Here is a 21,044-nt window from a genome sequence, read left to right as displayed (position 1 = left end):
CATTTTGTAAAAGTAGCTCTCACAAGGAAAAACGTTGGTGGCCCCTGCATCCTTTAATTTTTTAGTATGTAGCCCTCGGTAGAAAAAGGATACCTAATACACCTAACCTTTGGACACATAATACTAGGCTATTCCATGATCATTATATATACTGTGTATATATATATATATATATATATATATATTTATTTATTTATTTTTTTGTTTTTTTTTTCATGCAGACTGCAAAACTATGATCAAAAACTAACTTTATTTTTGGCATGTAGATGGCAAAACAATGATTACAAAAATAAAATATACAGAATATATTTGTAAATTGAGTTGCGGTATGCAGACTGTAAAACTATGATATAAAACAAACGAGAAATGTTTTAAACTTCGGTTTTGGCAATGCAGACGGTAAAACTGTGACAAAAGAATACAAAAGAAAAAATATTTGAAAAGTAAAAAAAAAGAAAACAAAAAATGTGTTTTCCTATTAAAATGGTGGACAGAAATGTGTGTCTTTTAATGCAATCTGATTTTAAATGTTTAAAAAATTACTAACTAAAAAATATTTGCAAATACAACTACTTTGAACATTTTTTGAAAAAAGCTGGTTTTGCTTGCAAATCCAAAAAATTGTTCTCATGAAACGATAAATTCCCTCTTTCCAAATGTTCATTTCAACTTTCATCTTGTGGGCGGGCCTTCTCTGAACGATGTTGGGCTGAGGGATGCTCCGATTGATCGGCCACCGATCAGTATCGTGATCGGCAGATGACGATAAATGCCTTTGAAGGCCGATCACTTGTGGCTAGTACTATTTTCAGCCCACAGCGATCCTTTCATGCAGTGTAGTGTCTCGCCCTAACTAACGTCTTTGGCAGTGTCGTCCTCCCACTTTCCTTCAAAGCAATAACAATCACATCTGCCGTGTGGAGCTTAACTGCCAACGCACGCCACGAAAACTATCTTGTGCGGGTGGCACGTTAAAAACCTTTAATGCGGCATTTGAAGAACAAACACTTGACGGACTATGGTGAGTTTTAGAGGCTCACGATGTGATCATCAGTCAAACAGCAGCTAACGTAGTCACGTGGACAACACTCGTCCATATGTGCGTGACAGTCAGAAGGCTAAGCGTATAACCCCAAAAATAACTGAATTCATCGAACAAGATGACCAGCCTTTCTCAGAGGCGGAAGACACCAGGTTCGCTGAGTACCTGGAAGTCCTGCTAGAGCTCCATCAGTGTACTCTCACATCCAGAGTCTCCTTAAAGAAGGCGTCTCATCCTCGCCAAGTTTCACCAGTTATATAACAGCACTCATCATAAATACATTGAAACTGTATAATTAATTCACGTGATTGTTGTCATTTCAGTCCTGGATGATCGGTGTCAGAATTGGCAGCGTAAAATCCTGATTGGTCGGTCTTGCATGATGGTGTGACAACCTCCGCCCTGTTATAACTGCAAAATGCAGCAAATGAACATTGTGTCGTATTAGTGCATTTTTTTAAATGATGTCGTAATACAGTGAAACCTGTTGAAGTCGGCGTCTCGCGTCGACATAAGCGGTTGCTGACAGAACCATAAAGAGCTGTCGCTTGCACATTTTACTTGTGACTTTCACCAAAGACTAAGAAAATAGGTGATCGTAAAGAATTATTTAACTTACGCTGCTCGGTGGTTAACAATGGGTGCATTTTGTTACCTTTTGAGAGAACCACAAAATGTGCTTTTGCAAAACCCCGAGAGCAATAACGTTATAATGACGTTAACGATACTACAACGCGTCAAGATAAACTAACACATTTTTCGTAGAAATGATTCCTTTGGGCCTCATCTGTACTGTACTGTACTGACATCTGTACTGTTTAAGAACACAGTGGACCCGGACTTGATGAGTTGGTGGGCTTAAACAGGTTTGACTCTGCCTTTGTCCAAACGGTGCCCAACTTGTAACATACTTCTACAAAGAGTGCCGGAAAATATATATCATTTATTACATGACTAGACAAAATAAAATATTATTCTTCCCATTTACTCAGCCAGGTGATGACGTGAGAGTTGACCTCCTGTAAGACAGACTCCTCTGACCTTCCTGACACTTTCAGGCCATGACTTCCTCCATTCAGCCAGAAAACCTCTACTTGAGCTTTCATCTCCTTCACCGTGCCTTCAAACAGAACCTTGGCGAAGAAAAAAATTAATAAATCAAGCAAGTAAATCCATGTGAAATGGTGGCATTACAGTGACGCACGCTCAGAAAAAAAAAATACCCTGTCGCACATGTTGTCTTCCGTGCCCGACACAAACAGCACGCACGTGTTTTCAGGCAGCCCCCTGAGATCTTCGCTCCGCTGTTGATGGGCATGAGTCTGTCCCGGGGGATGCAGAGGAAAGGACAAAGAGATGACTCCCTGCACAGCACTCTCTGATTCATCACGTAGTTGCTTGGCCAGGGCAGCAGCAGCACGACACCCCATTGACCTGCCTGGAGACAAACATTCCTCCTTAGGCATGTGGCACAGGGATATTTGTCTAACCATAAGAAAGGCGCTAAGGCGCCATTCTTTTTCAGAGCAGCTTACCTCCAAAGAATATGTGCTTCAAGCTCTGCAGTGATTTCAAGTAGTGCTGGTGGAAAACAAGCGCAGGAAACATTAGAAATGTATCCATGCTACATTGTTGTATATTACAGACGGACAGACATACCCACACTGCACGGTAAGCCTTTACTCTATGCGCTAGATTTAAACCTTTACATGTGAAACGGAGACACAAGAAGCCATGTGAAGCCAAAGCATGTGCCAGAGAAATGAGATGTCTAGAGTTCATGTCTCCACCAGCTCCGTGTGTCAAGATGACGCCTGTGGTGACCTGGTGCTCCCATGAAGACGCGGGAACACACAAGGCAGCATCCAGAAACTTGGTCCCAAACGGCACCTTCATTCTGTCCTGAGAAGTAACATTTACTTTGAATGTATCGTCATTTATCATTCTCATAATATTCTGTACAGAAAGTAGTTTAAAATTCATAGTTAGCGTCTAATTTAATTAATGTGATAATGTTTTAAAAAATACTTAGAATTCTATATTATTTGTGTCAGCGCGGAAACTGAATCACTGACTTGCATTTACCTCGCAAAACTTGTCCATCTCCTGCTGCCACAATTACAATCAACTTCCGGTTACGAATGCGGAAATGCATTACGCAAGCATTCCTACAGGGGGCGACATTACCCCAAAGGATGTTTAGGCTATTATAGCCCACAACTAAAAGTGCAGAATTACATCATCTGTTAATCTGGCGCCGAGGGCGATTTTACCAGAGGTAAAATTGACTTAGACAAGAAAACATATTTGTCAAAAAAATGACTTAGACAATTATTTTAAAAAGGTGACGATATTTACATTTGTACACTACGTACTACTCCCAAAGGAGCGAATTTTCAGTGTACTGCTGTCAGAAACTTTACAAAAATGACGATCACAACATTTATCCGCGTCTTCTTTTCATTGTCTCTTTTTAATTATGAATTACAATCACAAAAAAGTTAGTCCCTGCTCTTCCGTAGGTAGATTGGAGTGGTTGGGTTCCATCGCTGCGCACTCACCATTTGGGACGGTTTGAGCGCAACATCCGGGTACGTGCGGCTCACTGCATTTTGACATACAATACTATTGCGTGAACGCACTTAAAATGCTGAGTATGGAAGTGCGCGAATTGAAACACGGCGTTATTAGGGTAAACAACGGGTATAAAAAAATAAAATAAAAAATAAGTGGTACCAGGACAATATTTTGGCAAAGTGTGTGTGCGTAGAATATGTACGCATAAAAATGTTTTTTAGTAAGTTGAAACTACATGAACAGAATGCTCTATCCATTTCACATACACTCTACACACCAAAAGAAAAAGAAAATCTTTAATAAAAAAATATTTAACATTCAACATTTAAATCAAGACCAAGACAAATTATGCCAAAACATGTATTATACATCATCATATTGTTTGGAAAGATACATTATTTGATAAAAACAACATGACGTGTAGTCTTCTTGATAGTCATCAAAGTTCATCCTTCACCTATAAAACACAAAGATTTTTGGTTATAAACAAATGCAATGCAGTTACTGAAAATAAAGATGATATAAAGTACATTCATTTATTTGCCAAGATGTGGACAGCGTTTTGATCCCAGCAGTGAATGACTCCAACCATTACAATGTTATTGTGTTGTCTTTACCTGCGCCCGAAGGCAAGAACATGGAAACAGCTCATCACTAGGCTGTTCTACCACCTCCATCCCCTCACGAATCTTAGGTTCCGTGACCTGGAGTTTGGCGTATTCCTACACAGAGAGCAGTCTCTATTACACATACAAGTATGACAGAGTGCAAAATAGCCATTTGAGTGTGATTCATTGCAGTTTTCTAACTATTATGGTCAAAAAAAGAAACTTTTAACATATTACCTGGAAAAGACTGTAATAATAGCAAAATATGTTGTCCCCCATAAGATGTTTGCGTGCAAACTGTTGACCTGCAAGAGCAATTTTCTTGGCCTGAGAGACAGAAATCCCGGCAGTGTAAACACACAATACCCACTGAAAGCACGCATGAAAGTCATAATGTGAATGATAAAGCAACACAAAGGTCACCATCACCTCTTCGTCGTGGTCTCGAGCCCACCGGATCTTTTCTAGTAGATCTTGGAGGTCGGCCCTGACTGGTATGTAGTGTTTCCATGGTTGGAGCTGGTTGTAGAAATGCTCGTAGTAGCCAGAATCTTGCTTCAGTACCACACTGTCTCCGGCCAAAAGGTAAGGCAAGCGATATGCTGCCACAGTGCCATCAATGTTTATCTGGTACTTGTACTGGGAGAAGAAGAGAAACACACACTTTGTTCACTCAAGTAATTCACTGATACACATACTGTATGACGCTTGTCATTCTTCGCTTGGCTGAAGGCTGGAAATACTGATACTGTAGCTATGGCCTGAATTAACGGCCTGAACGCAAACACTGATGAACGGCAGCCGTACAAGCACTCTCACCTTGAAGAAGTCAAAGAAAGAGACATGCTTGACCAGCGGCCCGTACAAGCTCTCGTCATGTTTGAAGAAGAAAAAGTTGGTGAACGCCGCATCGATCATGTCAGGGTGGGCCCTCGACAGTTTGACAAGTTCCAGACGCTCCTGGCGACTGTCCCGCCCTCTCCAGAAGGCCGTGGCATTCTTCTTCGCCCACGGGGGTCCGGTATTCGCCTGCACGGACATCATGTCCAAGCTTATTCTATAAATTGGGTGGACAACATGCTGTGTTTGACATCTTATGTGCAGAGATAGCCATATAGAGAACCAAAGAATGAAAATGTATTGTGTTGGTCATTCAGCCTTACCTCCCCATGGTCTCAAGGACAGACTCAGTCAGGTCGTAAGTGGGCATAACAATATCTCTAGTGTTGTTTGAGCCACACCAGGAGAAGATGGGATGAAGTTTCTGTGTAGGTTTCCTCTTCTCGAGTGGCCAATCACCCAGGTTAACAAAAAACTCCACATCAGGTAACTTCACCTGGATAAAAGAACATGAAAAGTGAATGCTTTTAATAGGAGTTGATAAAGATATTCAGTATTGGTGCTTTGAACTTACCTTTCTGCTAAGTGACAGGAGGATGGCGTCCATGAAGATTCTGAAACCCACATGCTCACCAAGTGTTTTAACATAGACCTGGAAAAAATGTTAGAAACTGAAAAGGCCAGCGACAAATTTTGATTTGGACCATTTTGAGCTTATTGAATTAGGTGCACTACATCCACAACATGATAGTTCATAGTTCTCATTGCCACACATTTAACAACAGTGTTGGGTTACTTCCAAAACACACACATCATATTTACAGTATATTTATTATTAGTTGAAATTACAGTAATCCCTCACCGCTTTGCGCTTGTGAATTTCACGGTTTCCCTCCAAAACATTAAAAAAAAAATAATACATCATGCTGTTTTGTGGTTCAATATGGCCTATTATTAAGAAAACACAATATGCATTTAAGCAAATTGTACATATTTTTGGCCAAATTAATCATTTTCAAGCATAAAATGGCTAAATTAACTAAAATACAAAAGTTAAGCATTCAGAGGACGCATTCAAAGACTTTGTGATGCTATGTAGCTATGTAGTGTCAGTAATGTTACTGTGATGTTCAGTGAGACACCAAGCATCAGACTTGATCAAGGTGCTTTTACGGCAAGTTTAAATGCTCTCACAACAGGCACAATCATTCCTAATAAAAATCCCTAATAAAAGCACAAGCTAGTGTTTCAGCCGTAACCCACGCCAGGCTGAAACTCAACTCTGAATCCCAACGTCACGTCCTGTAAGGAAGTAAGGAATCCTACTTTGGTGAAAAGTCATGAATGGGTGTATACATGAAGTATAAATTACAATGGAAAGCTACTAGAGAGAATGAACCGTGGCAGTGCTTTCAGAGTGCAAATAGCACTTGAGTCATATCACTATTTCATTAACCCATCTTCAACTCCACTGGTATTTTTGCACCTTGCACACCTGGTTGTTGTCGTCACGGAGCTCCAGACTGTCAACAGTGCCAACTGTTATTTAGGCAAAAAAATACGAGCCTTTGTTGACACCTGTCCCTTCGTTTACCAGAGGGGTATAGGAAAGGTGGAACAGAATGGGAATGTTTGGTGTGTACCTTGTTGTCTTTGATCGTGTAGTGGCAGAGGCTTTGTCGCTGCCCGAAGCGCTGCGGGATCTCCTGAGCGTTGCGATCTGGGTCGACAGCAGTAAAATGGGCCAGGTCGCGGTCTATCTGGGGATAGGACTGAGGACAGTGCATGTGGGCCTGCCAGACTAAGCTGTTGGGCTGCGGACAGTCACAGCCCTCATGGTAGACGGGGCCTGAGGAGGATACGTAAAAAAATAATGTAGAAAACCTGTCATTATAATTTTTTTTTCTAAATACAAAACAAACTGCACTTTGAAGTCCACTATACAGGCAGGTCACGCTACCTTTAAGTATAAATGGAGACTTGGCCACATGTTTGTCCTGGAGCAGAACATGAATGTGAAGATCCGTGTAGCTGGCATACATTCTGTAGCGAACCAGGAAAGACCCATCCTGACGATCCAGAACCTGAATCCAAATCCTGGTGAACTGTTCAGACGTCGACACCATCTTCACCTCAAAGGTTTTCTCCCCAGGCGAGGTTGTTAGACTGTGGAGCGACACTGTCATGTTGCATCACCAAAGAATACTGGTGGTCCTCAGTCTACGTACAAGGTGTTTTTTTGAGGTGGCTCTTGGATCAGAACTCTCCGGCGGTGGTACCGACAATTTCCGATATGTGACTTACACCAGCCCTAATGATGATTGCTTAAAACGGGGTTAGTTAATATATTTATTGACATACTTAAGATGATGGAGTCGCTTCTGTGACAGCAGAGAATGAAGAAGGTGATATCTCGAGACTCAGCAGGTGCGTGACAGTCATGTCCCATGGGATCATTGGGATGAGAGGTGTAAAGGAAGTCTGTCTAAGTGTTTCACCCTGGCGGGCAAATAGTTTCATGTCTGCTCCCTCACTATTGTCTGGGTTAAATTTCAACAGCCATATTATAATACACGTGGTGACAAGATTTACAGCTGGGCCCTTTCTTTACTGTTACTGTTACACAGTATCCCTGTGTCTGCAGATATTCAGCACCTTCATTCGCCTTGAATAACTTGTGTTTCACCTGTCATGTTCTGGGAAGGACATCAAAAGAAATGAGCCAGGTGTGAATAATAGACATAACTACTCTATATATGTGATAATTCAATCGTGACTGTGAAATAAGTTTACTCCATGACTCCTTAAATGCATTTTAGTTTGATATTTGTCAAAATAAAAATCAAATAAAACTGATGATTATCGATATCTGGACCATTCTTAGTATCAACATTATTTATATTTGGATCGATCCGCCCTCGAGTAATGTTACTTACTTTCTCCCTGAGCTGTCCACTGCCTGGATGAAGAAAAAACGGGCTGGTAGGACAACGTTAGCCTCAAGTCCGGGGCCCCATACAAGAGTATTTGTGGCGCTGGTTGCCAAGTCGGCCCGAGCCCCTGGGAGTTCTTGTCTGCACAGAACCAGACCCAAAACCAACCACAAAAACAGTCGAAGCAACATGATGTCCAGCGTCGACTGACCACTAAAGTTAACTGTTTTTACTTGTCTTCCTGTGGAATTAAGATCAGGTAACTTGTCATTGTTTCATTTCATTTAAGTCCGGTTAAATGGCTGAAATAATCCACGTAACGTTCTAATGCTTTTTAAGCTCTGCTGCCATTTGGAATAACACCGTTAAGTGGCTAAATATGCCTACTACGAGCCCATTGTTTGTAGCTAGAGTACCTTAGCAATGCTAGCTTCGCTGCGTCCTAAATTCTTCATTCCTCTGCTAAAAGTATGGGAATGAGTGGGCGGGGCCATGCGTACAAAGCTTTCTGATTGGTCAATGCGCTACCCAATGAGCCATTCGATTGTTCTTCAATCCGGAAGTTGTCGAAGCAGCAGTTTGTAGGCTTTGTCGCAAATGTTCACGCCTTTAAAGATATTTTGCAAAGAATTTGCACCGCTACATCTATTTTAGGTGCTCTTCGCAGTCCCGTGTAAGAGCGCAGTTTGATAAATGCAAATGCAAAGATGCTGCACCGGTGAAATAAAGCTCTCAACAACGTACATCAATCAATGTTTATTTCAGTTTGTTCAGCGTCAACATATTTTCAGCTCTTTTAGTCAAGTCTATTACACTAGTATAATATTAATAAGAAGAAAAGGTGGTAGAATCCATTGAAATAAGACAAACTTTGCTGCCATCGTCGAGAAAACCAGAGAAATGCTTGTTTTTTGTGTTGTTTTGTTCGGATATTACTGTGTGAAGAACAAGTTCCAGTGATTTCGACAGATTCAAGAGTACCAGCGGTGACAGGTACAACATACATAGAGAAAAATACCCCATCTGTGTCATCTTTTTGTTTGTTTCACCCAATATGGAAAAGTACATTTAATATATAAAACAAAACAAACAAAAACGTGTTAACAAAACACCCTGTCTGTAGAGGTCACACTTTTTCTTTATTTTATTTTTATTTTTTTGCCACCCCGCTGCTCAGCCTGTGTCAAACATAAATGTACGATACATTAGATTGACTTGGTTTAAGACTCAAAATAGTGTAATTTCTAAGATATGCATGGGGAAAAATGGTTCTCAGAGTCCCTGGTAAGCAGGTCCAAATGTCTATGAATGCAAAAAGACATCACTGGTGTGATTATTCTTTGCGTCTGCATACAAAATGCAGCAGTGATATCAACATAATCAAGGCGCAGTGCTTGTGTGCATAAAGGCCCGATGTGTAAGAGATAAATATAAATGTTTTTTTCTTTTTTCAGATCATTTCAAAATACAGACAAATACACATGTACAAAATATCCTCTTCACTCACTGTTGTTGGCCTGTGTCGTGTGGCACTGACATGTACAACACAATCACGATATGATACACCACCATGTATCATGGAACATTTTGTTGTTTTGAAACATACAAGAGCCTTCCGTTGGAGAGGCGGTCACCATCAAATATAGGACTGCGACGAGAGGATACCATAATCATCAAGAACAATACTGATCGGAACACGTTTGCTTTGAGTTGAAACTGCTGCTGTTTCTTTTTTTTTTTTTTTTTTTTTTTACACATGTACATCTTCACTGACTCACATCAGAATATCACTGGAAAAATACTGGGTTTTTTTCCCTCTTTTCGGAACCATTTACTGATAAACGACTCACAAGGGGGTGTGATGCCGACGCCCCTTCGCACTGCCTTCACACGGACAGCAACAACACTCAAGTTTATCAAAGATCCTGAAAATACACGAATCACAACTTGAAACGACTGGATTGGAGTGGAATGGGAGGGTGGGTGGTAGTCCTTTTTCATCGCTTTGGCAGAGTGGATTGTATTTTTTCTTCTTACCGTGTGGCACACAATCTTCCACGTACACACACATCCTAATGGCCCACTGAACTTGCACATCTGGCAAAGTCAAACTAAAAAACTTATTACAAAAGAAAACTTGAGTAAATGCCCCAGGAATGGTGCCCTACTAGCACTTATTTACTTTACATTGATTGCCCTCATCTTGTGTGTGTGTTTTTTATGGCACATGAATAATATATACCGTAGATTAATATAAACATACAGTGTCCACATCTCCAAGCCTTTGCATACATGTCACACTAGTCTTTTTGGGGTTTCCATACAGCTGCAGCCGGGGAGTGAAACATCGCCTCATCGTGTATAGTTTTTATAGAAGTAGCAGCAACTACAAGGCAAATTAAACCAGATTAAGAGGAAAAATACTTGGTTGCACTATGATGCCGCTTAGAGCAGTGATTCTCAATTGGTGGGTCGGGCCCCGAAAGTGGGTCGCAGACAGCTGCTCAAACATTACCGTAAAATATGTAATATACAACCAATGTCTGACTTCTTTTTTTTGAAATTATTATTTTTGAAGTAAAATTGAGCCATAATTATATTGCAGTTGTGAGTGAAATAACTGCTTTTATTTTTGTATATATTTTATGATTATTTGTATTATTTTTAAGTAAATACTAATTTCAATGTATGCATTCTACTGTATGCATGCAGTTATGTTCCTCTATTAAAAAAGATGTCTTTTGCATTGTTTGACTTGAATAAAAGTGCGTCTTTATTTTGAAGTAACACTGAGCAATATTCTAGTCATCCAGTTGTAAGTGAAATATCTGTTTTTGTGGTCTTATTAACTGCAATTTTTATATTTATTTGTATTATTATTTATATTAATTATACATTTTTAAATAAATTATAATTTATGCATTATTTGTTTGCATGCAGTTATATTCCTCCTTATTTCCTTGCCTTACTAAATTCCTCAAAAATGCACATTGGATCGGTAATTATGTGTATTAATGTTTTAAAAGGTGACACAGTCGATTAAAAAAATAATACATTTGCATCATTTAACTTAAATAGAATTGGGTCGTGAATCGATTCGGGGTGGGTCGCAGAAAGCTAGTCAAAAATTACATTAAAATATGTCATTTTGGCAATTTGCAATTTTTTCTAAGTAAAATTAAGCAATATTTTAGTCATCTAGTTACGAATTAAACATCGGCTTTAATGGTATTTAATTAATTTGTATTGTTATTATTTAGATAATAAAAAAATATATCATTTTCATTTACGTATTTGTTTGCATGCAGTTATGTTCCTCATTATTTCCTTAATACATTCCTCTAAAATGCACTTTGGACATGTAATTAGGTATATTCATGTTTGAAGAGATGACAGTCAATTAAAAACTAATAATAATTTGCATCATTTGACTTAAATAAAAGTGGATAGCTACTTAATGATCACTGGAAAATGTGGGTCCCGCGTTGAGACCATTTGAGAACCCCTGCCCTAGAATATGCCCCTGCCCTTTTTATTTTATTTGAGTATGTGTACTGATTGCTAACTATGTGCATTTGAAGTGTGTCAAGAAATATTTGCGAAAAAGAAAAAAAATGTGAGGGAAAGGAACAAGTAACACAAGTTTTGGCTTAATAGCAATGCAGGTATACATTTCTGGTTTTTTTATATATAGATTTTGTCAATATTTCAAAAAATAGAAAGTTTTTCATAGGTTCTGTAGTTGGCTATATTAATAAATAAAAAAATTCATAATTGACTCTCCTGTTAAAGTAGCATTAAAGTAAGCATGCTGCTTTTTAATATGGCAGTTGGATATTTTGATAGTCATTCCGTATTTGTTTCATGCATGTCTTGTTGATTTCTTAATGGTTGAGTATCTACACAGTGAGGTCCTGAAAACCAAACCCTGCCAGAACACACACACACACACACACACACACACACACACACGCAGACACGCACACGGGCACACACGCTGACGGGCAGTCCTCCAGATTCCCCGCTGTCATTCAAATGAGGAACTATCCCGTCCTCCAACTGTGTGACAAAGCTGCACGCTCGGCTTGGAAGCCATAAAGAGAAAGTCATTCTTGTGTCTTTCTTGCTCATCTGTGGAGTCAAAGTTTCTGTCCTGGCACGAAGCCCTCAGAAATCCATCGTTTGACCTCACTTGTTTGTTTGGTGATTAAAACTGGTACCACTTCTTGTCCTTGCACTTTAACATGAGCTGGAAAGAGATGTGAGAAAATGTGAGGAACTTTCAATTGAAAAGTACGTCCTTCCTAGTAGTCTTGGTTTTACCTCATGAGCGTGCTTGGAGAAGGTTTCTGCACTGGTCATCATGAGCGCAGTTCTTTCTTCCAGCTCACCCAGTCTCTGGCCTCTCTCATCCAGAGCGATGCGGGCTCGGGCCAGCTCACCAACTGCCCCGCTAGCTGCCACCTTCATGCCCTCCACCCCTGCCTGACCAGGGATGTGCTGGGCCAGACTCCTGGAAGCCTTACCTGCTGCTGCCTCACCAACTGTTGGCCGGATCACATCAACATCGCTCGAATTTGTAAACTTAATTTGACCAAAAAGGGAGAAGAAAATACCAGGAATACGCACATAGCTCCTCTCTATCAAACGTATGAGCATTTCCTCCAAAGAAGCCCTTTAGGAAGCCTCGGTTCTGGGCCTCTGGTGTTTCTATTGGTGTAAACAGTTCTCCCAGCATTTCCTACAATGAATGACAAGACTGTTAGAACATCACTTCAACAATACAGCATGCTTTATTTCAGGCATCAAAGTTAGTTTGGCTGACATTTAATAGAATCAAATGTTAAAATAAATTGTCAATACATCTTAGATTTAGTCCAAATTCAATCTGGCAGAAGATTAATTTTTGTTGTGCTAATGATGCTGCTTGAGTCTTGAGATGATTGGTTTCTTATTACACTTTCATATTTTTTTGTGTTTACTTTTACTGTATATTTTAAGCATCTTGCTATTTGTCCCCCCCCCCATTTTATCAATGGCTTTTATAAGTTTAGGATTCCTGCACTCGAATCCATTATTTTATTGTTTAATTCAACATTATTTTGAAATTAAAGAAGCAAAATAAATACCTTACCTTACCTTATCTTTTGCTAGCTTTATATTACATCTTTATCGTTGCTTTAATAAGACGGAGTATTAGGGCCACATTGAGAAAAAACAAATCGGATATTTCGAGAATAAAGTCGTAAATTTACGAGGAAAAACTCGTAATATTACGAGAATAAATGAAGCATAGCTCTATTTTCTCTTGGTCCAGCAACTAACTTCAGCATGGAAGGAAACTTCGCTTTTGCTTCAGACAAGCTTTTATTTAGAACGTGGCAGCAAAACAGAGCAGTTGAGCACAAACCAATTAGCATGTCTAGCCCTTCTCCTGCATGTGGCACCCACATTTCCTTAACCCTTAACCCCCTCCACATGCCCAAGGCCAAAGGTCACATACGTTCCCCCTTTTCATAGCTGTCTCAGGCAATGCCTGCACATAAAGTTACAAATTTTTTCTAGTAAATTTCCGACTCTATTCTTGAAATCTCAGATTTTTTTTCCCTCATTGTGGCCGTAATACTCCTTTGTGCTTTAAAGCAGTGATTCTCAACTGTACGATTTTTTTGTAATGCATTGGGGTGTCGTCTATTAATCCTCCGATAGGTGGCAACAACGCTCTGAAGTGCCTTCTGAAACCCGCTGTCATAGAAGAAGACCAACAACAACCACCTTACAATAACAACAACCTCTAACTGTAGTATTTTATGCTTATTATATATCATGTTTCCGTGGAATGTACATCATAGTTATCTATTTAATTGTCATTTTTAGAGGTGTTCGAAATCGCCATGTAAAATCGCTGATGATGGATGTTCAATGTAAATTAGCATCGAGCTAGCGCATTTGTTTAAATGCATTTCGTTTATGTTGAATGTCACCTGAGACATTAGCTTGTATTTTATGCAAGTTGTAATTACGAATTGCAGGATAATATTGTTTTAAGTGCCTTGATATAAGTACAATATAAAAATAACTGTTCTATCGATGAATCTATTAATTACAAGTAGTTTGTAGAAATAATGCTTAGTTGAATAGATGAACATTGGTTTAAGTAGGTGAAAGGGAGGTGGGAACATAAAGATAAGTCAGCAGTCATGTAGGATGTACTATGCCGGGAGGGCATGTGCTATTTTATACAGAAAAATGGTGCTGATGAGAGTCCTACTACGTCAGCTAAGACGCAATTCTCACACACATATCACCGAAGAATGTAAGGGTTAAGATACTGTATTTTGGCGCAGACGGTCTGAGGAAAACAACTATAAAAAGGCAGAGGGGACTAGCGACCAGGGCCGACTCTCTCTCTCCTTCTGGTCAGGAAGCCGCAGGAGCCCGGATATCCGAAGAATGTGAAATTATTCAGCCTGAATTACTTTCAATACATTTTCTAAATCTTCAATTGGAGTGCGAGACTTTTTTCCTTCTCATAATTGGAGATTAGCGAGATTAACAGGTGAAATTTGTTTAATTAATTTACTAAAGTGGTCCTTGTGGCATTATTAGGTTGCGGAGAATTTCATCTCCAACAGTATGTTCACCTTTACAGTGCTTCAAAGTAAAGGCTCTGAAATGGATCTCAACCGGAGTCTTTATTGAGAACTTATCTGTATGCTGAGATAGCAAGTAGAGACTAAACGTTACCGGGAGGAGAACCAGTACAGACACATTTTGATGAAAATAATGTTGAGTTTGTGGATAAAACGTCCATTAAACTGGCACACTGTGTTATTTTGCACTGCCTCCAAATCAAATTGTGCCATCTTTTCATTAAATAGAAATTTGTTGACAAATTTGAGATGACAGTTTTACGCAATTGTGTGTGGTCGCTGCTTGCCATTATAGGAGGCGATGGAGCCTCATGCAGTCAACATTTCCTGGACTGACTTGAGTTTGCCTGTAGGTGGCAGTATAGCAGCATCATCCCAACACATGAGTTGACAGCTGCCCTCATTGCAGCACAAATGATAGGACATGAAGAAAAATATAAACACACAGGCTGTAAAAGACAGCACCTGGCTTCAGCAATGGCACCAGTTCACAGACCATATTATTACTGCAGCCTGTGATTTTTTTGTGTTGTTTTTCCATCACAAAATCCACATGGAGTGGACCTGAATGTGTCCTCTCTCTCTGCTGACAAGCAGGCTGAAAAGATTAGAACGTCTCTGAGCCAAGCCACTCTATTCCCTGATCACAACAAAGGCCGAATCTCTCTTTGCGTTGAGCCAGTCACAGAGATATGTGGCCAGGCGGACGTCACTCTGCCTGAGGGAGGCTTTACTGTACGCCTCAGTGCCTTTTTCAAACACCCTCAAGCTCGCCGATGGCCGAGTGGGCAGCGATATTCTCAGAAGCTTGTTCGTTTCTGACCTGCAACATCCATCTCAAAAGTAGTTTGAGTGTCATTCTTTGAACAAAGGTCAGTGTGTTGTGCTGACATTATTCACTGAGTAAACCAGCACTAATTCAACACAAAGATACACGGATGTTTACAAAGATAGTAAGGGTACTTACAGTTCCAAGCCAAACTAGAGATGCTCCATATTGGCTGTCTTACGTTGTCTAATATACTGATATTGCCCAGCACTATCGATACGATATCAACCGATACGGCAGCTCTTCCCTCAAATGAAGGTCATGTAATGAACACATTATCCTTCTTCTAGACCAGGGGTGTCCAAAGTGCGGCCCGGGGCCAATTTGTGTCTCGGAGTTGTTTTTTTATTGGCCTCTGGCATAATTTAACAAAAATAAAATTGAATTAAAAAAAAAAAAGAAAAATCAACTCTAAATTTACAAGAATAAAGTCAAAATATTAAGAGAAAAGAGTTGTGATTTAACGAGAAAAAGTAATAATTTTACAAGAATAACGTAATATTATGAAGAAAAATAATGTAATTTTAGTAGCAACCAAGTTGAAATATTAAAAATTATAATAATTAAAAGTCATAATATGAGAAACAAAACAAAATAAAGTTGATTTTTTTGGAACATTAGGTTGGGGAAAAAGTTATAATTATGGGAATAAGAATGAAAATTTCTGAGAAGAAAGTTAAAATAGTTGGAAAATTAAAAAAAACATTGAAAAAACAGCTGTAATTTTACAAGACTAAAGTCAAAATGTTAAGAGAAAAAGTCATATTCCAACGAGAAAAAAGTTGCAATTTTACAAGAATAAACCCGTAATATTATGAGGAAAAATAAGGTCATTTTCGTAGAATACAGTTGAAATATTAAAGAAATATTCATTAAACAAAGTTGTAAATTTTGGAAAATTACCTTGGAGAAAAAAATATAATGTGGGAATAAAGTCGTAATGTTACAAGAAGAAAATTTCTGAAGATTATTTAAGAAGCATGTTGAAATATTAATGTTTGAAACAAGAATGGGGGGAAAAAGAGCAAATAGCGAATTTCATAGTAATAATATGCTATTTCACAAAGCTGAGATGCAGTTTTTTCTTGAAATATATATAACGTCTTAGCATAGCTATGGATGTGTGTTGCAAAATATCAAAGTGGCCCTTGCATCCTTTCATTTTCCAATAGGTGGCCCTTGTGGAAAAAGGTTGGCCACCCCTGTTGTCGACAAAAAAACAAAACCGACATGATACGATATCTCTTTTTTTGTAATGACATTATCAGACGATATTATTCAAAACCGACCATTAAGGCGGAATTCAGGCTCCTTAAGAATACACATAGCAGTCATGAGTAGGTTAGCGCACGTGGATGCCATTCAAGACAATTAAATGAATGAGGTGTGTCATGTCATGCAAGGCGCATCCATCCACACACCTGAAGATTGTCGTACATCTCCTGGCTGTATGTAATTCTCTGGATCTCTGTCGGGGAGCTGAGATAAAGTGCTTGCCCCCCGTTGGTGAAGCAAAAGGTTCTTGCAATGCGCATGTCTGTCAGAGGCAGGTAGCTGACATCCATCAACGGCCTTAGACTGGGCAAACTGTCGACAGAGAGAGCAATGGAAGGTATTCAAACAGCAGGAGCTAAGTAAGTAGGCAGTGTACATGGCATACATATAGAAGTGCAAGTAATTCTATTTGAGACGAAGGAAAACCGATTTAGTGTGTTTGCACGGCCTTACCTGAGTGTCATGACATGTCCGTTGGCACAGAAGCAGGCGAGGCACACACTGTTGCACACTGACACCACATCGGCTCGCAGGACGAAAGACGATTCTGTGATGTTGTGGACAAACAGGCAAGACTGTGAGGGCATCAGGAATACTTTGGCCTGCCTCTCGGAGCAAACTATTGCCAGATGTCCTTCCCCGCAGGTGTCTTGGGAGGATGAGGGCGAGTAGTGCACCAGCTTGCGCTTTCGTGGTCGGTCGGGGTCTTCTGGGGCATTGAGATCACGCCAAACCTCGTAGGGGCTTTGAATGAGCGCACCCATGCAGTCCAGGAAGCCAAAGCGCAACACAGAGCCCTTCAGCATCAGAACCGCTCCTAGGAGTGTGTGGTACAGTCAACAGAGGGAAGTCAGAGTGTTTTCACTGTCACTACTACATGTGTTTTTTTATTAGGTAAAACACAAGTAACAGTGGTACCTCAGTTTTCATATGCTCCGCTTTTCAACGAAAATTATTGCCAAAAAAAAGTCTTGGTTATTATATGGCCAAACAGTGTGCCTAACAAACTAGCAGCTTGCCCACGTATGATTCTACAGAATCGAATGCCCTATCAAAGCATCCACACGTTGGTATCTGTGAAGAATGGAAAGTGGTTCTTTTAGAGCTGGGACAACAGTTTCCAGGCAGTGGATCTTGTATGCATCTTTATTATGTGCGTATGGGTGGTTTATTTGTTCATAGAATGCACACAGAACACTGAACGACTCCGTGTCTGTCTCCGTTCAAGCGCACTGTGCATTTCTGAGTGTTTCTTTTAATTGAGTACGGCTGTAAAAAAGTTGCAAGTGCCAGAAATTTCATAAAGTAGGTGAGAAACTCTACTGAATTCAAGAAAGAACTCAAAGTACAAAAAAAATGTATATGTTTTTTCTACATTTTGGTTTTCTTCTGAATTTTTGGAACGGGTTCCTGACCAAAACCGAGGTTCCACTGCTATTGCCACTGTTATTGCAAATATTGATCTGAAATCGGAGAACATCAACGCCAAGATAGCAGGAGGGTGCCCCATGTCCAAAACAGACATTGGGCGTCTCATTTACTCGCGGGTGGTCTCGGATGGTAACCCCCGCGAATAGAGGGGATCTACCATACTTTTTGTTTATTAGTGACAACCTCCAAGGCTTACCTTGCCAACACTGTAGTGAAAAAGGCACACACAAATAGACTCCCAATTATAGTAGAGTGAGAGCCTAAAGTATGGCATTTCTTTGTGTGTGACATTATCAACTATCCACAAAACAAGTCAGAGTGAAAACACATCAGAAGTGACCTTCACGTAATAAGTGTTCTTCTTCCTTGTTCCTTGTTTTAATATATGTTTTTTGACTGTAATGCTGTGAGGTTCCAATCATTGTCTCTTAACTGGTGACACAGAATGCTGCAAATGTTACAAAAAGTATGACTGGAATCTCTTCTTGTTTTGGAATATGGAAAGAAGTTAAATGCAATATTGTTCTTTAATATTGTACACCACTCCACGGTTTGAATTTTGTGGCTTCACTCTATCACAGGTTTTCAAAAATCTATTAATAAATCATGCTGTTTCATGGTTAAATACGGCCTATTGTTACTCAAAAAATGTGCAGATCTAAGCAGATGTTACGTATTTTTTGTCTAAATTAAGCATTTTCAAGTACAAAAATGACCAAACTAATATACTAATATAAGGCATTCATAAGACGCATTGAAAGACGTGATGATATGTAGTGTTCTACAATGGTCACTAGGTGACAGTAATGTTACTGTAATGTTTGGTGAGACACACAAGCACCAGACTTCATCGCTGAAACAACAGGTTTTTATTGCAGGTTTGAATTATCTCACGAAGGGCACAATAATCCCTAACACGGGCTACTGTTGCGATCGTAATCCATGCCAAGTTAAAATTAAACTCTGAAACCCCCAGTCACTTCCTGTCCGTCTCCCACTCAGCTCCCCTAGCACTGGCACACATTTACAGCAACGCACACGAGTCTTATTTATGTCTTAAATGGCTTATTTTCTCTTATCGTGTCTACTATATTGGGTAACAGTAGTGTAAAGGTGACTATATGGGTGTTAGTTCATGTCTAGAGGGCTCTAATAGTGTTAAAAAACGTATTTAGAAAGACAAACAGGTTTTCTATGCTATTTATAAATAAGGAATCCTGCTTCGTGGAAATTCACTTATCACGGTTGGGTCTGGAATCAATTAACTTTGATAAACGAGGGATTACTGTACATAATTTGACAGGTTACAGACTCACAACATACTGAAATTTCTTTTTTTTTAAAAGTTGCAATTTTACGACAGTAATTACGCAATATTATGAGGAAAAATAATTACCTGTTTGTAATTGTTATGATTTGTAAGTTTCTCTGTCTGCACCACGTGGGGCTTGCATGTCTGCCTTGGGGTTTGACTCTGGCTCTGGCTTTGTCCATAGATGTGAATGCGAGTGTCAATGTTTTTTTTGTCTACGTATATGTGCCCTGTGATTGACTGATGACCAGTCCAGGGTGTAGTCTGCCTTGGACAGGCTCCAGCTCGACTGTGAGCCTGAACAAGACAATCGGTAATGAATACATTAATGACTGAATGTTTCTTTGCAAAGTTGTACACTACATTGACAAAAGTATTAGGAGACGTGGCCATCACACCAGAGTAACAAAAAAACTAGAACATCTTTCAGTCTTCTAGTGAGATTTTCTTGTCTGTGGGTATTTTTGTGCAGTCAAAGGTCATTCATGTCGGACAAGAGTGCCTGCCTCACAATCTCTGTTCGATTTCATTTCTAAAATGCTTGATGTTCAGTCAGTCAAGTTCTTTCTGGAGCAGAAAAGTTGCTTCCCAAAAGTGTTTCTCCAAATTTGGAGACATAGACATGCCCCGCATGTCTTGGTAAGATGAAGAAGTAAGATTTAGGGGAAACTACAGTCTAAGCCACCTATGTGTGGCCCCTAAATTGTGTTTTGTTTGGGTCAGAGAATTTATACTGGGACTATCGACCACAATTAGTTTGAAAACTATTTAAAATATCATAAAAGTGTTTAACTGTGCTTTATTTTGATAAACATGCACCGGAATGGCCTGTCTGCCCTGTTGGCACTTGAGTGTGGTGTGACCAGTACACGACCAGTCTTGTGTTGACGTTCACTTTGTTTCTCATTATCGAGAGAATGAAAAATAGTCCGTAAACTATGTAGTCAACTGGAGACAGCTTGTCGCAGGCTAAGCCTATCTATGCCAGCGTGTGTGATGGCTCATATTTCAATCTCATTTGACTTTCTGGCATCTTTGTTTACACATTTTAACCGGATGACACCGCCATTGTGTCATCCAGGACGATCAGTCCAGAAAACTGATCCAGGACTTCGTCAACTGGTGCGACACAAACCACCTGCACCTCAACACCACCAAGACCAGGGAAATGGTGGTGGACGTTAGGAGAAACAGGACACGCCCCGAACCTGTTTTCATTAAAGGTGACCATGTGGAGGTGGTTCACACCTACAAATACCTGGGAGTGCATCTGGATGATAAACTGGAATGGACTTCCAACATAGGTGCTCTGTGCAGGAAAGGGCAGAGCCGTCTGTACTACAGACTGCCACTACAGATCTTCTACCAGACTGTGGTAGCTAGTGTCCTCCTGCATACAGTAGTGTGCTGGGTGAGCAGCCTCAAGAAGAAGGATGCCACACGCCTGGACAAACTGGTCAGGAAGGCAGGCTCTGTCATTGGCACTGAGCTGGACAGCCTGACATCTGTGGCAGAGCAAAGGACACTGGGGAGGCTCCTTCCCA

The 21,044-nt window shown here is 39.9% G+C and overlaps 3 protein-coding genes across 16 annotated transcripts in view; all 3 read right to left on the bottom strand.

The window, feature by feature from the left end:
• Positions 1 to 174: 174 nt before the first annotated feature.
• On the bottom strand, positions 175 to 3,179 carry tex30 (testis expressed 30). 4 transcript variants are annotated; one of them, XM_054787394.1, is made up of 6 exons: positions 3,128 to 3,179; positions 2,833 to 2,944; positions 2,702 to 2,745; positions 2,578 to 2,623; positions 2,266 to 2,480; positions 175 to 2,175 (listed from the first exon to the last, which is right to left on the bottom strand). In XM_054787394.1, exons 1-6 carry the CDS (start codon positions 3,143 to 3,145, stop codon positions 2,014 to 2,016), a joined length of 597 nt encoding a protein of 198 aa, XP_054643369.1. In that variant the 5' UTR covers positions 3,146 to 3,179; the 3' UTR covers positions 175 to 2,013. The 4 variants fall into 4 exon arrangements, with proteins under 4 accessions (XP_054643369.1, XP_054643367.1, XP_054643368.1 ...); XM_054787392.1 differs by having other exon boundaries at positions 2,702 to 2,944; XM_054787393.1 differs by lacking the exon at positions 3,128 to 3,179 and having other exon boundaries at positions 2,833 to 3,091.
• A 722-nt stretch (positions 3,180 to 3,901) lies between these two features.
• poglut2 (protein O-glucosyltransferase 2) lies at positions 3,902 to 8,505 on the bottom strand. The gene is made up of 10 exons (XM_054788212.1): positions 8,004 to 8,505; positions 7,028 to 7,233; positions 6,711 to 6,916; positions 5,642 to 5,719; positions 5,391 to 5,563; positions 5,047 to 5,284; positions 4,657 to 4,866; positions 4,465 to 4,554; positions 4,237 to 4,341; positions 3,902 to 4,076 (listed from the first exon to the last, which is right to left on the bottom strand). Exons 1-10 carry the CDS (start codon positions 8,189 to 8,191, stop codon positions 4,059 to 4,061), a joined length of 1,512 nt encoding a protein of 503 aa, XP_054644187.1. The 5' UTR covers positions 8,192 to 8,505; the 3' UTR covers positions 3,902 to 4,058.
• A 1,205-nt stretch (positions 8,506 to 9,710) lies between these two features.
• stxbp5l (syntaxin binding protein 5L) overlaps positions 9,711 to 21,044 on the bottom strand; it is a 165,006-nt gene continuing 153,672 nt past the window's right edge. For all 11 annotated transcript variants that reach the window (XM_054788200.1, XM_054788203.1, XM_054788201.1 and 8 more), the window contains 5 exons: positions 17,211 to 17,574; positions 16,904 to 17,069; positions 12,630 to 12,741; positions 12,324 to 12,544; positions 9,711 to 12,249 (listed from right to left, as the gene is read on the bottom strand). In XM_054788200.1, coding sequence (XP_054644175.1) covers positions 12,208 to 12,249; positions 12,324 to 12,544; positions 12,630 to 12,741; positions 16,904 to 17,069; positions 17,211 to 17,574 — 905 coding nt within the window. In that variant the 3' untranslated portion in view covers positions 9,711 to 12,207. The remainder of the gene's footprint in view (positions 12,250 to 12,323; positions 12,545 to 12,629; positions 12,742 to 16,903; positions 17,070 to 17,210; positions 17,575 to 21,044) is intronic.

This window comes from Dunckerocampus dactyliophorus, chromosome 9 (assembly GCF_027744805.1).
Source record: "Dunckerocampus dactyliophorus isolate RoL2022-P2 chromosome 9, RoL_Ddac_1.1, whole genome shotgun sequence".
NCBI classification, from domain to species: Eukaryota; Metazoa; Chordata; class Actinopteri; order Syngnathiformes; family Syngnathidae; genus Dunckerocampus; species Dunckerocampus dactyliophorus.
This window is presented reverse-complemented; position numbering and strand designations above follow the sequence as displayed.